This window comes from Halichoerus grypus, chromosome 13 (assembly GCF_964656455.1).
Source record: "Halichoerus grypus chromosome 13, mHalGry1.hap1.1, whole genome shotgun sequence".
Classification (NCBI taxonomy): domain Eukaryota; kingdom Metazoa; phylum Chordata; class Mammalia; order Carnivora; family Phocidae; genus Halichoerus; species Halichoerus grypus.
The window spans coordinates 87,588,048-87,606,405 of NC_135724.1; the positions used below are offsets into that span (position 1 = coordinate 87,588,048).

General features: G+C 38.6%; 1 protein-coding gene and 1 non-coding gene across 9 annotated transcripts in view; one reads left to right on the forward strand and one right to left on the reverse strand.

Moving 5' to 3' along the window:
- Window positions 1-18,358, reverse strand: part of IFT81 (intraflagellar transport 81) — a 181,983-nt gene that overhangs the window by 13,702 nt on the left and 149,923 nt on the right. For 7 of the 8 annotated variants that reach the window (XM_078061006.1, XM_078061007.1, XM_078061010.1 and 4 more), the window contains 2 exons: window positions 10,687-10,815; window positions 9,128-9,217 (listed from right to left, as the gene is read on the reverse strand). In XM_078061006.1, the coding sequence (XP_077917132.1) occupies window positions 9,128-9,217; window positions 10,687-10,815 (219 nt within the window). The remainder of the gene's footprint in view (window positions 1-9,127; window positions 9,218-10,686; window positions 10,816-18,358) is intronic. The other variant, XM_078061009.1, reaches the window with a different exon arrangement.
- On the forward strand, window positions 186-291 carry LOC118542897 (U6 spliceosomal RNA). Its single transcript, XR_004920831.1, has one exon. It is a non-coding gene; the product is annotated as a U6 spliceosomal RNA (small nuclear RNA).

Here is an 18,358-nt window from a genome sequence, read left to right on the forward strand (position 1 = left end):
GGTTAACACTAGGCCTGGACTGAAGCAAGCCAGCCTCAGAATGACCTTGGTTTCACACAGCAGTTTCCGTGGGAACAGGAGAATTAACATAAATGGGTTAATGTTGTGTGTGCTTCCTTTGTTGTGTGGGACTGCATCTGGTTTGGGGTGACTGGCTGACTGGCACAGTAGGAAAAACGGGTGGGGTGCCCGCTGCGGAGAACATATACCAAAACTGGAATGATACAGAGAAGATTAGCATGGCTCCTGTGCAAGGATGACATGCAAATTCGTGAAGCGTCCATATTTAAAAACAAAACAAAACTGGTGGGAGCTCTCTCCTGGGCTCAGACCTAGTTGGTGGTGACATGGCTAAACGCACCAAGGAGGTCAGAATCATCAGTAAATATGGGACCCGTTATAGTGCCTCCTTCAGGAAATTGGTGAAGACGTAAATAAGCCAGCACTCCAAGTACTTGCTCTTTCTGTGGCAAAACAAAGTTGAAAAGAAAAGCGGTAGGGATCTGGCACTGTGGTTCCTGCATGAAAACTGTAGCCAGTGGGGCCCGGACCTACAGCACCACTTCTGCCCTCACAGGAACGTCTGAAGGAACTGAAAGACCAGTAGAAGCTCTACCATCTGAAAGACTGCTGGTCTATGATAAATGGGTTAACTTATGCATCAAAATTACTTTGGTTTGCTGTTAAATTTGTTAATTAGATGTTCTGATTTTCATTGCATTAATTTTGCTTTCTCAAAAGAGGCTTGGAAATGAAAATCCTTCTAATTTTAATTGGAAAAAGGAAACTGGTGGTAAAAAGGAGCTGTGACTTTTCTGTATAAAAGGGACCTACAGATACCTAAGGCTCTCATGGGTGACAGTCATACACACCCTAAATGGGAGAAGGGGCAATAGAGGCTGTGACTGCTGGGCCTCTCAAGGAGATGAGGACACTCTAGTAGATGACAGCCTTTTGTTTTGGTCTGTGAGCCTGATGGCTAAACTAATCAGTAAATGCACCTGTGCTGTTGCAGAGGCAGCTGGAGGAAAGGGGCCTGTTCTCAGGCAGGTTTGGGTTTGAATTTACCCTTACCTACATGAAATGCTAAGCTGAGATATTAATTCAAAATTAGCTCTAAGCTTGTGATAGTCCTAAAACACCTGGCAGGGCCAACTGCAAAGCCACTCTGGAGGGACACACCCACCGTCCTAGCTGCTGGGATTCAAAAGACAAAACCCTACTAAAGATAAGCTCACAATCCAAAAGTATAAACATACATGGAAACAATCAATCCTTATGAGTGAAGATGAGAAGACTAAAAAAAAAAAAAAAACAACCCAGCAGGACGGCACTTCCAGGAACTTTGGATAGTAGAAATAAACCTATTAAATAAATATGCTTGAAATAAAGTTATAAAGGAGGAACTGAAAACAAAAGATTAAAAAATGTACAGTGAATAAAAATAGACAAACATGAAAAAAAGTCATTGAAATTAAAAATTGAATGGCATAAACATAAGAATAGACACAGCTCAGAAGATAAAAAGAGAGATGAAGAAATTATTTAAAATTCATTGCAGAGACACAAAAAGATAAAAATATGAAGGCGAAGTCATGCAACAGAAGAACAGACACCCCCTGTTATCCCCATAGGGACGTGATAAGTATGCCTAACACGCATCTAATAGTAGTCGCTGGAGAACAGACTAAAAAGAACAGGGTAGAAAACATTTGAAGATATCATGTGGAATTTTCCTGGAATTAATGGAAGACAAAAAGCATAAATTCCAGCAGAGCAAATAAAACTAAATCTGTATTTAGATCGTGGTAGTGACACTGGACAACACCAAAGACAAAGAAAGAAATATTACAACCAATTATAGGGAAGATATTACCAATATCTTTAATGATAATTAAACTGATAGCAGACCTTTCAACATAAGAGAAACCAGAAAGCAATGAGCAAGCCATTATTTAAGGAGAAAAAAAAAAGATGGCTTACTTATAGTAATGATTCTTTACGGAGAGAACTACTACAAGAAAACAAAACAAGGAAATTTGATCAGGAAGAAAACAGAATCCAGAAGGAAGGATCAACATACAAGCAGCGATGGTGAGAACTGTTAAATATGTGGGTAAATCTAAACAGGAAATGACTGTATAAAGTAGTGATTTTAAGTAATGACCACCATGACAACTGCTTTTAGAGACCAAGAAATAAAATGGAAATAAACTACCAGAGGATAACAACACACACGTAAGGCAGGAGAGGGTGTTAAACTATTCTAAGGTCCCTGTATTGTTGGGAGACGCTGATTAAATTTAGACTGTCAAGTCAGAAATACAGACCTTAAAAATTTAAGAGTAAACAATTCAGAATACAAGATAGGAAAGGAAATAAAGGGAATAAAGAAGATAAAAAGAAACAGTACAGTAAACAGGATGCACAAAATAGAAATAAATCCCAATGTATCAATAATAAAAGTAAATGTAAATGTAAATGGGATTAAATTCACCAATTCAAAAGACAGAGTCTCAAACTGAATGAAGAAACCACCCACACAAGATCCAGCCACATGCCATTTATGAGACAAGTGACAAAAGTAAGGGCATAGAAAGCTGAAAGAAAATAGAAATAAAAAGATATGCCAAGCAATCTTAATCATAAAAAAGTTGGCGTACTTATGTTAATAGCAGACAAAATAAAAATCTTAGACCAAAAGCATTAGCAGGAATAAACAGAGTAAAAAATAATGATAAAATGAATAATTTACAGGGAAGGTTTTTCTTTTAAAACCAGGAATCTTTTTCTTAATTGTTGTAAAATAACATAAAATGTACCATCTTAACCATTTCTAAATGTACAGTTAAGTACTGAGTACACTCACATTGCTGTGCAACCGATCTCCAGAACTTTTCATCTTGCAAAACTGAAACTCCTATACACATTAAACAACTACCCATTCACCAGGAAGTTTTAAATGATACATTTGAGAAGATTGATCTGATGAACACATAGAGAACCCAGTACTCAACAACTGGAAAAGACATACACATTTTAAGATCAAGGCATTAAAAAAATTAGGTTGGCCTCCTATCTCTTCATAGCCACACTTAACCTAGAAGACGGTGGAGCTATACTTTGAAAATTCTCAAAAAAAGAAAGCACGATGTAAAGATTTTATGTTCAAGTCAAGCTGTTTTTTTAAATATTTAAGGCAAGAAACTCTAGAACATGCAAGAACTCATCAGGGAATATTGTTCTTATGAGTTTTTTTTTTTTTTTTTTGAGGATTCTCCTAAAGGACAAATCACAGAAAATAAAAATTAGGAAAAAGGGCAGTGAAAAGATTGGTAATGAGTACTGAATCTAATAATTACAGGTCAAACACTGAAAACAAAAGTGGGAACCAGGGAAATAGAACTGAATGTAAATGTTACATGCCTTAGCAATGTAGAAATGATACAACAAAACCTGCAGGGAAGGGAAAGGTAAAAGAAGGTGGAAGGTAGAATAAATAAGCTGGTTTCCTCAATTCTTAATTGCTGGGGATGGGTGGGGAAATATCAAAGGATATAATTTAAAGCTGATGAATCAAGTTATGAGGATATTAAGGGTATAAAGGCAAACAGTAAGAGAGACTATAAAATTGACCAAAATCAGGTGCTAAAGGAGAGAGAAGGGAAAGAGAAGGAAGAGGAAATATACTAATTTCATCCTTGCTCACAGTGGGGATTAATAGATACTACCTACAGAAATGGATGATTAATGGGGAGTTACAAATAAAACCACCAGAACAAAACCACAAGCCAGAAACAAATACAGGGAGGGAGAGGGAGAGAGAGAATGAGAGGACAAACAGGATTTTTTATTTTTTTTTATTTTTTTTTATTTTTTTTTTATTTTTTTTTAAAGATTTTATTTATTTATTTGACAGAGAGAGAGACAGCGAGAGAGGGAACACAAGCAGGGGGAGTGGGAGAGGGAGAAGCAGGCTCCCTGCCGAGCAGGGAACCCGATGTGGGACTCGATCCCAGGACGCTGGGATCATGACCTGAGCCGAAGGCAGACGCTTAACGACTGAGCCACCCAGGCAACCCCAAACAGGATTTTTTAATAGGTCTTAAAATCAAGAGCTACCCTTAAAATGTACTAAGATCAAATATGTCTGCGTATCAAATAGATATAAATGGGCTAAACTTACTAATTAAAACAAACCCTTCAGATTATATCACATACCCAAACCCAATTCAACCCTATTCAGAGACACAGCTAAAACAAGATAACTTTCAAAAAGCTAAAAGCAGGGCACCTCGGTGGCTCAGATGGTTAAGCGTCTGCCTTCGGCTCAGGTCATGATCCCAAAGTCCTGGAATCGAGTCCCGCATCGGGCTCCCTGCTCCTTGGGAGCCTGCTTCTCCCTCTGCTTCTCTCTCTCTCTCTGTCTCTCATGAATAAATAAATAAAATCTTAAAAAAAAAAAAAAAGCTAAAAGCAAAAGATGGGCAAAAGTACAGTAGGCAAATGCAAATAAAAGGAAGCAGAAATTTTGTTCTTAATATCAGAAATGAATTTTGTCTCCCACTACCAAAAAGGCCTTTGTCCTTTTAGAAAGTAGAATAAAGGTATAGAGAACAAACTTTAGGCAGCCAATAAATAATTATCCATTCATTAATTCTCAGAAAATTTCTGGAAAACACATAAGGACCTGTTTTACTTTTGGGGAGTGTAGAGAAAGAAATAATTTCTATTCTTTCCCTTAAACAATCATTCACAGTTTGAATTCTTACCCAGAGCATGTATTTACTTTTATAAGAAAAAGTGATCAATAAGAAATATTTCAGTAAAATCAATAATTGTATCGTATACTCTAAAATGAGTATTTTAGCTTTTTCCATATATTAGCAATTATATGTATTATGACATTGAATTACATATAATTTATAGAACTACTCCTAAGAAAACAAACATGAAACTTTTCAAAATCCTATTCTACCTCTAGGTGACTATAAAAGATTTAGATAAATGTAAATTATACATCTGGAGTTACGATACTCTGATTTTCAAACAGTTGTTAATATTCAAATTTAGAACATGCAAGTACAACAGAAAGGAAATGTATTAACACTTCACTATAAAATTTCCTAAATATTTGAGTTGCCCATTAAAGCAAGAAGTATATATTTTTTAGTATAGTGCATTTTTTTTTAAAGATTTTATTTATTTATTTGACAGAGAGAGACGCAGTGAGAGAGGAACACAAGCTGGGGGAGTGGGAGAGGGAGAAGCAGGCTTCCTGCTGAGCAGGGAGCCCTACCAGGGGCTCGATCCCAGGACCCTGGGATCATGACCTGAGCCGAAGGCAGACGCTCAATGACTGAGCCACCCAGGCGCCCCTAGTATAATGTATTTTTAAGTAGTTCTGCACTTTACCAATATATCTATGTAGTTTTGAGTGGTAAGTACACTCAAACAAGTTAAAAATAATGGTTCAAGTAGAGAACAATTAAGAATTTCAGTTAATATTTGCAAAGAGCTTATAATCAATGACATGGCTAGCCTTTTTTTTAGTATACTTTTTATCACAAAAGGTTTCTGGATAAGAGTAGAACTATACATGGATGCAGGAGATGGACATATGAGATAAGCAAAACGAGCATCAGGCACTCACCAAACACACTGAACTCAAACATTTAAAAAAAAACAACAGTTAATACAAATATAGACAAGTCCTGTACTCTTTTTTTAAAAAGATTTTATTTATTTATTTGAGAGAGTGAGAGAGAGCACAAGCAGGGGGAGCAGCAGAGGGAGAAGCAGGCTCCCCACTGAGCAGGGAGCCCAAAGCGGGACTCAATCCCAGGACCCCGGGATCGTGACCTGAGCCGAAGGCAGATGCCCAACTGATTTAGCCACCCGGGTGCCCCTCTGTACGCTTTTTGAAAGATTTTTTTTTAGGGGAGCCCAGGTGGCTCAGTCGGTTGAGCATTCAACTCTTGGCTTCAGTTCATGTTGTGATCTTGGGGTCGTGAGATCGAGCCCCACACTGGGCTCCACGCGTGTCGGGGAGTCTGCTTGAGATTCTCTCTCTCCCTCTCCCTCTGCCCCTCACCCCACTCGTGCTCTCTCTCACTCTCTCTAAATAAATCAATAAATAATCTTCAAAAAAAGTTTTTTTATTGTGCTAAAATAATACATAAAATGAAAATTACCACTTAAACCATTTTTTAAGTGTCCAGTTCAGCGGCATTAAGCACATTCACACTGCTGTGCAGCTGTCACCACCATCCATCCATCTCCAGATCTCTTTTCATCTTCCCAAACCAAAACTCTGCCCCATTAAACACTTAACTTCCCATTCCCTCTGCCCTCCACAACCACCATTCCACTTTGTGTCTGTGAATGTGACTACTCTAGTCACATTCCTGTAAGTGGAATCATACGGTGTTTCTCTTTAGCAGTGTGAGTTTTCAACATGGCAGAAAACAGAGATGAAAATGTTGACATGGCTCAGGTACCCTCTTCGACTTGATGATAAGAACTGGAGAGTTGTATTATTTGGGAATGGTGGTAAGATAGCTACATCTCTTTATAATGAGAGATGTAGGCAGTGCTTCATATACAGAGAAATCTGGTTAAATTACATGAAAATGAGTTTCAGGTTTGGTTAAATTATTATATTATAAAAAATGACTTTACAGAATTTAAGATTTGGTATATGGTTTACTTAGAAAACAATTTGGTTGAAAAGCAATAATATCCCTTCTTTTAAAACTATCTTTAATAATTATAATGATTCTATAGTTCATGTTCTTAATCATTCTATCTACATTGTCTGCATAGAACCTTAAAGTAACTAGCAGTATGTACTAAAATTCCAACCATGTAAAAAAGTATATATGAGAGGACAAGGCTAAAATGCAAAAGATGAACACTGTTCAGCTGTTACTAATAGGATAATAACGGGTGGTGTACTAAAGATGTCAGTTAAAGTCCCTGACATACCTATAGCCTCTCCGGAGGGAAAATTCTCCAGGCCATCATACTTGGTACCCTATCACCCTCCTTTCTTCTCATCCTGTCCTTACCCATGAGCATAGCTGGTCAGGCTAAGGATGGACCCCTGACCTGACCGGAGGATAGCCCATTGTCTATAAGACAATTGGGCATGAAAAATTGCCCCCAAAACAGAAGAGCTGCACTAGGAATTTGAATTAGAAAATGCAAAGAAAATGGGGCAGCTAGTAGTGAAAACTTCAACACAAAATATATAGAGAGAAAGGTCATAGGGTGCAATATGAACAATGCTTGGAACATAGAAAGCACTTAATAAATGTTTTTACTATTACATTCATCATCATTATCCACAAGCTCCCACTGCTAGCATTCCTGAAACTTCCCTGACCCAAAATGCTCTTTGGTTACAGTACCTCTCCCTGTTCCAGACAGATTATGGTTCTGATCCTTGGAATTCCATGCACTACATTTCCTTTACTGTCTTAAATATCCTTTCAATAAAACTCATTTAAAACATAAATGAATTTAATAAAAGAAATATTTACAAATAGATTTCTTAGCTTACTATTAGGAAGAAATTTTATCATCACTAGAAATACATATAACCAGTCCCTTTTGTTTCCAAGTTACTTACTCAAGAAAAGCATTAAGTAAATCAATGGATTAGAATGTAACCATGAAAACAATTCTTGATGTCCTTAATCTCAAAACCTTGTTCAAAAATTCCCTTTCTGAAACTTTTCCTTCCTAACAATCACATCACTTGCTTCCTCTTTCCTTATCAGTTAAGTGTATGATTCTGATTATACTTTTTTTTCTTTCTTTCTTTCCTCCCTCCCTCCCTCCCTCCCTCCCTTCCTTCCTTCCTTCTTCCTTCTTTGTAAGCTCTATGCCCAACATGGGGCTCAAACTCAAGACACCAAGATCAAGAGTCACACGCTCCACCAAGTAAGCCAGCCAGGTGCCCCTTTTCTATACTGTTCTTTTTTTTTTTTTTTTTTTAAAAAGATGTTATATATTTTTATTTGAGAGAGAGAGAGAGAGAGCACGAGCGGGGGTGGGGGGGGTAAGGGGCAGAGGGAGAGGGAGAAGCAGGCTCCCCACTGAGCAGGAGATCAGAACCCGAACTGAAGGCAGACGATTAACCGCTTAACTGACTGAGCCACCTGGGCGCCCCATCTATATTGTTCTTAAGTTGGGTTATCTTTTGTCTTTCTTGAAATTTGTCTCATCTCACCTATGAGTGTATGGACTCCAGAGAACAGGGACTTGTCTCTTCCATTTCTTTTGTGATGACAGTGGTGTGTACTGGAATGAGCAGGAAATGTGAAATAAGATAATATAGATGCTGGAGTCAAGCTGCAACTCTCTCACTGCCTACTTGTCTATTTGGATAAGTCACTAAACCTGGCTCAGGCCCCACGGCATTTTCTATAAAAAGGAAATGATGTGATTTTTCACTGTGCTCCCTTGACTGATGGATGGCATTCGTGAAGAATTTTATAGTTCCATACTCAGGCACATGCAGTACAACCCACATTCAAACCTAAAATTACTACATGGAGAGTGATAAAATAACAACAGCTAATGTCAGACGGCAAAGGCCATCGGATCTGCGTTTGTGGAGGGCATTTACCTTCTAACAGTTTAGCTTCAAAGCAGTGGTTAGAATTAGCATTCAAGCAACGGTATTTCATCACTTATCACAAGCTTTCGTAGTTTGCCCCTGGCCCTGCTCCCCAGCAAAGCAAGTCCATTAATCTAAAGTTAACTTGTCACCACTCACTGGCAGACTCTGAGCTTTTACCTGGCCACAGAAGAATGTGACTTCATATTTATAGCTCTGACATATATCAGATTTAAAGCAAAAATCTAATCTAGCTGCACTTGTGATTTCAGCTTAAACTCCTTCTTCTCTTTCTCTCTTTTCCCCGATAATTTGACAAAAGAAACAGCATAAATTAAACAAAAAACTTAATAGGTCACATTATTACTCTCTTTCGTGGAATCATATCAAAATAATAATAATTTGCTTTCTATAAATTACCCAAGTAAATTATTCAGGATTCTAACTAGTACATCTGAACAAGATAGGATGCTAAAAGTATCACAAATCAAATTCACTTACTTGACATTTCTGACGCAACTGTCGTAGTTCTTTTATAACTGGGGCTAGAGCTGACTTCTTTTCAGATACCAGTGAATTCAGCTTTTTTACCTGTCATTTAAACAAAATACATAAGATCTAAAAAAGAAAAAAGAATTCAAAAGAACAAAAATACTACATGCTTAAATGTATTTATTAAAGTGTTATATAAAAGAGTAAAACTGTAAATTACTTCAAAACCAAACAATGGGGAAATGATTTAGTAAATGTTGTTTCAGTAAGATGGAATAGCATTTAACTATTCAAAAGGTCAATTATTAAGACTGCAAAACATACGGGAAAATATTTGTAATCTAACATTGAATGATGAAAACAAATTAGAAAGTTGCCTGTATACAACTACAATCATGCTGTATTATTAAAAAATATGTAATTATGTAGATTATATAGTATATACATAACATGATGAAGTGATATTCAAAATACATAATAACCCAAAGGATATAAGTAATGACCAATCAAAATGCACACTAGCCATAGAGACTAATGGGGTCTCAGAGTCTTCTGATTTTTAGGAGTCAGATTGTAGTGAGATCCAGAGGGTTCTGGGCAAGTGGCCAATGTGGAAAAAAATAGGTGGAAGTGGGTACTCTGAGAGTCTGAGGCAGCAGCTATTTACCAATAAGGAAAGATTTCAACATTTGAATGTCTGATGAAGCTGCCATCAGTGCATTCAGGCTGAACAGCAGCTCCAAATATGGAAAGATACTAAGGACACACACAAAAATGAAGTAATTTTATTAGTGTGGTATGATTTGGGAAAACTTATTTTTTATCTTAAATATTTCTTTAATGTTCTGTAACTTTTACACACTTCAAAAACCGCAAAGATAAGGCAGGCATTTCAATACATAATGCTATAGGGTATTTATTAAACCCATCATGTTTCCTTGGAAAAAAAGCCCTACAAAATGCATAAATCATGACAAGTTGAACAACTTACTAGAATGGAAACATTCAGAAGAGATTGCTAAAGACGATGAAAGAATATAAAGTAAACAATGTGCAGAAATGAAAATTTGAGTGTTTCACTGAAAACAAAATACAAAAACATCTGCCTCTAGCTATACAATTAAAAAAAAAAACTATAAAAAAAAGTGAAATTGGGGCGCCTGGGTGGCTCAGTCATTAAGCATCTGCCTTTGGTTCAGGTCATGATCTCAGGGTCCTGGGATCGAGCCCTGCAAAAGGTTCCCTAATCAGTAGGGAGTCTGCTTCTCTCTCTCCCTCTGCTTCTCTCCACCCCGCTCTTACTCTCTCTTTCAAATAAATAAATAAAGTCTTTAAGAAAAAAAATCAAGTGGGACGCCTGGGTGGCTCAGTCAGTTAAGCGTCTGCCTTCGGCTCAGGTCATGATCCCAGGGCTCCTTGCTCAGTAGGGAGTCTACTTCTCCTTCTGCCTGCTCTGCCTGCCGCTCCCCCTGCTTGTGCTCTCTCTCTCTCTGACAAATCAATCAATCAATCAATCTATCTATCTTAGGAAAAAAAGAAAAGAAAGAAAAAAAATCAAGTGTAATCACCATTTCAGACATGTCGTCAAGTGTTCGGCCTTTCATCTCATCAACCTCAGTCTTCAGTGCAGATACCCTTTCTAGCTCTTCCTGGGTGTAACTATATCCAGATATACCCTTTTTCTCTTCAATAGTTTGCTAAAAGTAAAGAATAAAAATAGGTGTCAAAAATGGGGTCCACAAAATGGGTGTTAAAACCTCGATGATTCCATAAGAAGTGCACAGATTTAATATATAACAATAAAGTTATAAATAAAATAAATTAGCTTAGAATCATAAATAATTTAATAATAAATCATAATTTGATGACAATTACATATCTTCATAGGTTATAAACTTGCACTAAATTTTACTTTGGTATCCTTGGGTGCACAGTATTTCTAATTTTAGCACTCAATAAATATTTGGTGACTAAATGAATTCTCAAGTGATCAATATATTTGCATTCACTCACCCATCCAGTATTTATTATATACCTAAATGTGCTGAGTATAGTTCTAAGCACCAGATATACAGCAGTGAACAAAACAGGAAAAAAAAAAACTTCCCTCACAGAGCTTACTTCTAGTGAGAGTAAACAAGCAATATGTAGACAAATAAAATACATAGAGTGTGAGGTGAGAATGGGGTTGGAATCTTAAACAACAGGGTGGTTAGAGAAGGTCTTTCTGAGATGATGACATCTGAGCAAAGCCCGAATGAAGTGAGGGAGCAAGTCATACAGATACCCAGAGGATCAGCAAGTGAAAAAGACATGTCCTTCCCAAGAAATAGCTAAGAGACTGGTGGAGCTGAAAACGGAATGAGAATGAGGTTGGGGGGGAGGGATCATACAAGACTCATATGGTTCGCTGGAACAGTCTCAGTTAAAGTCTATTGTCCTTTGCATTTTCAAAAGTGTCCTACTTCAGATGATAAATTATATGGTAACTTTATTTTTAGGCCAATGAAAGAGCTTGGGCTTATTTTAAATGAGATGGGAGGCTTGTTGGGTGGTTCAGAGTAAAGGAATTTTTAAATAGCCACTTTAACATCTGTGCTGAGATCAAACTGAAGAGGGACAAAGGAAGCCAGTTAGAAGGCTACTCCAATAATTCAGGTTAGAGATAATGGTAGCATGAATCAGATGGTGGTGGTAGAGGTAATGAGAAGTGGTTGTGTATCTATTTTAAAGGTAGATCCAACAAAATATTATGACAGATTAGATGTAGGGTGTGAAGGAAAATGAAGGGTAAAGAATGACTAAAGTTTCTGGCCTGCAGAACTGAGGGGATGGAGCTGCCATTTGTTGAAATGAGAAAGACTCGGTAAGACCAGGTTTGAGGGAGTAATGAAGTTCAGAAATTTAGTTTTGGACATTTAAAAGATTCGAAATGTCTAGTAGATATCCAGTAAGAGGTCAAGATGTTATACATATAAGACTGGAACTTGAGGAGAAAGCTAGGCTAGAGATACAGAGTTGGGAGTTGTCTGCATAGAGAAGGTCTTTAAAGCCATGAGACAGGATAAGATCACCAAGGGAGTGAAAGAAGAGAAGAGATCCAAGGGCTAAGCCTGAGGAACTCCAATTTTTAGACCTTGGAGAAATGAGAAGAAATCAGCCACAGAGTAGGAATAGGAGTGCTAGTATGGGAGAAAAACAAGGAGAGTGTAGTTTACTAGAAGATAAGTAAAGGAAGACGGAGTGATCGACTATGTCAAGCACTGCTAATAGGCCAAGTAGGAAAAGGGCTAAGAAATGCTCACTGGGTTTAGCAGTGTGAGGTACTGGTGATCTTGATAAGAGAAATTTTGGTGCAATGACCTGATTGGAGAGGGTTCAAAACAGGATGGAAGAACCAAAAGGAAAGAAGGAAAAGGAGAGAGGGAATGGAAGAAGAGTTGGAATTTGGGGCTGCCAATAAAACTGACACTCCTTAGAAAGGAGTAGAGGGAACTATAGAGTATTAGCCCAAAATTCTGTACGCAATTTCCTCTTCGGGCATTACCGAATCCTCAGCTGTGCACAGGGAAGGTAAGACTCCTAGTAGCCAAGTGGAAATAATTAGATGGGTGACTAAAGAACTGGGCAAAGACTTCAGTATCTCATAGTGCTACGGAGAGAGAGGTAGGAATTCAAGACTAGTCAAAGTGTGTTGCTCCAGACTATCAGCTGAAACCCTAGAAAGGCTACTCCTAAGGAGTCATAACCTAAGAGTAAGAGCCAGGCACAAGAAGTAAGGACTACTTCCTGGGAGTAGAGTTTCTGCCACAGGTATAAGGACTGCATATTAGGAGTAAGAGAAAAATATCAGCTTTAGCAAAACTGGATCAAGATGATCTATGAGGAAAAAAAATCAAATGTTCTTTTAAGGAAGGAAATGTTTCCAGAGCCTGACATTCAATAAAAAAGTACTAGATAAGCAAAGTAACAGGAACAAATGTCTGAAAATCAAGAGAAAAAAATTACAGATAATAGAAAGACACCCAGATGAATTCATCAGATAGGACATTTAAAATAGCTGTGATTATTATATTCAAGACAATAAATGAAAAGTTGGAGAATGTTACAGATAACTAGAATCTATAAAATAAAATCAAATGGCAATTCTAGAACTGAGAATGGTAATAAGTGATATTCAGAATTCAATACATGGTTTACACAGCAGATTCGACACAAAAGATTAATGAATTAGAAGATGGCACAGCAGGAAAAAATTCAGATTAAGTCACAGAGAGCAAAAATAATGGAAAATGGGGGGGGGAAAGGCAAAATGGGGTGCCTGGGTATCTCAGTCCATTAGGCAGCCGACTCTTGATTTCAGCTCAGATCATGATCTCAGGGTTCTGGGATTGAGCCCCACCATGGGCTCAGCATGAAGCCTGTTTAAGATTCTCTCTCTCCCTCTGCCTCTCACACTGCTCATGCTCTATCTCTAAAAATAAATAACTAAATTAAAAAAAAAAAAAGCAAAACCCATAATAAACATGGTAAATAGTGAAAAAGCCTAAAATACATGTACCTTTAACTGTAACACAAGGAAAGGAGAGACAAGGATGAGATTATAATATTTAAAGAAATACTGGCTGAGAACTTTTCAGAAACTGACAAAATACATTAAGGCCACAGATTTAAGAAGCTTCACAGACCCCAAGCCAGATAAATAAAGAAAAACCTAGGAAAATCATAGCAAAATTGCTGAAAAACCAAAGACAGAAAAAAAAATCCTAGCAACCAGAGAATAACATACTACCTTAAAAAATAACAAGTAATAATTGAAGCCAGAAGCCAATGGAATTAAATCTTTAAAGTAAGTGCTGAAAGAAAATAACTGCCACCCAAGAATTCTATATTCAGTGAAAATGTGCTTCAAAATGAAGGTGCAATAAAGATGTTTTAAGAGTGGGCCCTAGGGAGCCCTGCAGGCCAGCTGCTGGCTAATAAAGTGGACAGCTGTCCTCAAAAAAAAAAAAAAAAAGATTTTTTATTTTTATTTTTATTTATTTATTTGAGAGAGAGAATGAGAGAGAGAGAGCATGAGAGGGGGGAGGGTCAGAAGGAGAAGCAGACTCCCTGCCGAGCAGGGAGCCCAATGCGGGACTCGATCCCGGGACTCCAGGATCATGACCTGAGCCGAAGGCAGTTGCTTAACCAACTGAGCCACCCAGGCGTCCCCCCAAAAAAAGATGTTTTAAGAAAAACAAAAATTGAGAGGATTTATCACCAGCAGACCTACATTAAATGAAATACTGAAAATGAGATTCCAGTAGAATAATGATGCAAGAAGGAAAGAGCCATGAAACAGATAGATAAATCTAGAATAATATTAAATACAATAATATCATGTGGGATTCAAGTTATATATAGAACATAAAAATATATATCCACAATAGCACAAAATATGAGAAAGAGGTAAATGGAGCTAAAGTGTTATAAGTTTCTTTCATTGCCCAGGATATAGTAAAATAGGAAAGACTGTAATCAGTCAAAGGTGCATGTTATAGTTTCTGGCATAAGCAGAGGAGAAAAAGGAATGAAGAATTGATGGAACAAACAGAAAACTTTGAAAAATCAGTAATTACATTAAATGTAAAGAGATTAAATTCTTCAGTGAAAAGACGAAGATTGCTGGATAGAACTAGAGTGCATAATGCTAAGCAAAATAAATCAGTCAGAGAAAGACAAATACCGTATGATTTCACTCACATGTGGAATATAAGAAACAAAACAGATGAACATAGGGGAAGGGAAGGAAAAATGAAATAAGATAAAAACAGAGAGGGAGGCAAACCGTAAGAGACTCTTAACAATAGGGAACAAACTGAGGGTTGCTAGAGGGGAGGTGGGTGAGGGAATGGGGTAAATGGGTGATGGGCATTAAGGGGGGGGCACTTGTAATAGGCACTGGGTGTTATATGTAAGTGATGAATCACTAAATTCTACCCCTGAAACTAATACTATACTATATGTTAACTAACAATTTAAATAAAATCTTGGAAGAAAAAAAAAAAGACAGATTGCCACACTGTATAAAAATATAAAGCTAACTATATATTTCATTTTTTTTTAAAGATTTTATTTATTTATTTGACAGAGAGAGACACAGCGAGAGAGGCAACACAAGCAGGAGGAGTGGGAGAGGGAGAAGCAGGCTTCCAGCTGAGCAGGGAGCCCGATGTAGGGCTCGACCCCAGGACCCTGGGATCATGACCTGAGCCGAAGGCAGACACTTAACGACTGAGCCACCCAGGCGTCCTCTATATATTTCATTTTTTAAAAAAGATATTATTTATTTATTTGAGAGAGAGAGAGAACACAAGCAGTAGGGAGAGGAAGAAGCAGGTTCCCCACTGAGCTAGGAGCCCGAAGCGGGGCTCGATCCCAGGACCCTGGGACCATGACCCAAGATGAAGGCAGACACCCAAAGGACTGAGCCACCCAGGCGCCCCTATAAAGCTAACTATATATTTCTTATAAAATATATACAATAGGGGTGCCTGGGTGGCTCAGTCGTTAAGCGTCTGCCTTCAGCTCGGGTCATGATCTCAGGGTCCTGGGATCGAGCCCCACATCGGGCTCCCTGCTCCGCAGGAGGCCTGCTTCTCCCTCTCCCACTCCCCCTGCTTGTGTTCCCTCTCTTGCTGTGTCTCTCTCTGTCAAATAAATAAATAAAATCTTTAAAATATATACAATAATTATAAAGATGGAGAAAGGTTGAAAGGATGCAAAAGATATATGTCTTTTAAACATTAACTAGAAGAAAGTTTGTGTGGCTGTATTAATAACAGATAAGTATATTTTAAGGCAAAAGATATTATGAGATTTAAAAAAAAAGTATATTTCCTAATTATCAAAGGGCCAATTTAACAGGAAGGTAATGATACTAGATTTGTATGGACTAATAACATAATCTCAGGATATTTGCAGTGGGTGCTCTGTCCTGATCTGCTTAGTGGGCCAGTGTACCTATCCCTTAGCTGTTGTGAGAATTGGCTGTTAATGGCTTACAGCTACCCCTTCTTCAAAGTGTGCCCTTGGCTGAATAAGAACTGTATCACACCACCTCCTGGGTGTGGGTAAGGGTCCACAGCACAGGAGTGACTGACAGTGGGGTACGAAAAGGTAATTTTCTTACCTAAAGATGAGACTAACTTTGTGATGCAATTTGTGTTCTAGAGCTCCCCGTGGGATCAGACTGAAACTGGACTCCAAATGAATCCACTTTTCCTCACTACTTAATTCTGGTTCCTTCACTTCCTTTCTCCTAAGAGCACTCTCCGACTTAATCACGTGAAGAAGAATTCTTGTTTCAGGTTCTGCTTCTAGAGAACCTGACAAAACTATAAAAATGGGCTTCTAGAGTGGGATTACTCACTGAATGAATGGAACTGAAGGGTCCATCACTGGTGGCAGGGTGAATATTGTTAGCATGCTATAGCAGTGCAATTGCTAAGACTTGTGGTGAACTGAGGCAGAGTATAAGTGGAAGGTGATTGTAGTGGTCATGAGAATGGACTGCTCAGATCTCCTTCGGGAGAGCCTGCTGAAACAGACTTGACTGACAGCCATAATTGCTGCCCCTCTGGATCCACCGTCATGTTCCTACCAAGACCATGCTTCCCCCAGGCTGCTCCTAGCATGACTGAGCATGGCAATAGTACTAGTGCTGGCCTGCTCCTGCCTGACAGGGTACTCCTCTAGTGGGTGACTGGCTCAGGAACTCCCCCTCATCCTGACCAAAACTTACCTAAAACTGTGCTGCAGTCTGAGGCTCTTCCTACACAATCCTCCTTCCTTTTCTCTCCCTTCATGGTGCCAGACCTGCATTAGGGCCTAATGGTTTTCTCTGCCTCCTCTTGCTCCCTTCCCTTTATCTTTCACTGTATTTCCTCCAGCAAATCTCTTGTACATCGAATCCCATCTTGGTGTCTGCTTCTTGAACTGTCACAGGGATGCAATAGCTGGTACAATGTTGCTGGTATTTGGGAAGTATGCAGAAATAATAACTAAAGGGACAGTGGAATTGGGGTGGCTGTTGCTATGCTCCATTTATAGTTGAAGAGATAAAAGGACAGGCTCAAATATATTAATCATTAATTTAAAGCAAAGTGATAAAGTCAGAGAACCTTCTTAGGAGCTTCAAAGAAACCCTCATTTCCTATGGCTGAAGGGCAAAGGAAGCTGAAAACCAGGCACACAACTTAATTGTTAGCAGGATAAAACTTCAGAGAAGGCTGTCTATATTCTATGACAAAGTCAGGGCTCTAAGAAAGGGTACTACTGAGTCCGGGATGGAATACCTGCACAGACTCACTTGAGAACCTTGAACCCCCCCTAGATTATCTTATATCCTCTGGTCAGTGGCAGATGGCTTAGCTTGTTGGTCAGGAGCCTGGGAGAATTAGGCACCAGGACTGGAAGACTAGGGACATGGAGGTCTGGGGAAGAGGCATGCAGATAGACCTACGGGAGTAACACACTAAGTGTGAAGATCTTTTCTCTTTTCATCATATGCTAATGGCCACTAGGAATGTCCAAAGCAGAAGAGAGCACTAAACAACCAAGTGGAAAGGATGATTTGGACAGTAGATGTCAGGTACCCTCTGTCATTGGCCACCCAGTGCTTGGATAATGGGCTTATGAACAGAATGGTTATGCTGGCAAAGATGGAGGCTAAGCAAGGGCCAAATAGCATGGGCTCTCTCTTGCCCATGGCCATCTAGCTATTCCCACTGCCAAATGTCTGACCTGGCAACAATAGAGAGACCAACCCTGAGCTCTAGATATGGAATCATACCTTGAGGAAACCAATCATCTTTCTGCCTTGAAAAGGGCAACATTTCATCCTGACCTGGACTGACCCAGATTCTGGGTAAATATTTGCTTTTCTTGCCCACAGTGCTTCAGCCAGCATCACTATCCAAAGGCTCAGAGTATCTGGTCTACTGATATGGAATTCCATATAATATCACTCAGACGATGGGATTACTTTATGGCAAAGGAGATATGGTGGTGGACACATGACCATGGGATTCAGTCACCGTACCACATATCACACCATCCAGGAAGCTATTACCCTGATAGACTGGTAGAAGGGCCTTGTGAAGGTACAACTAAGGTACAGCTTAGAGTTGATGGCCTGTGAGGATAAGTTCTATTCTTCAGGATGGATGGAGTATACGTTTTAAACCAATGCCCACC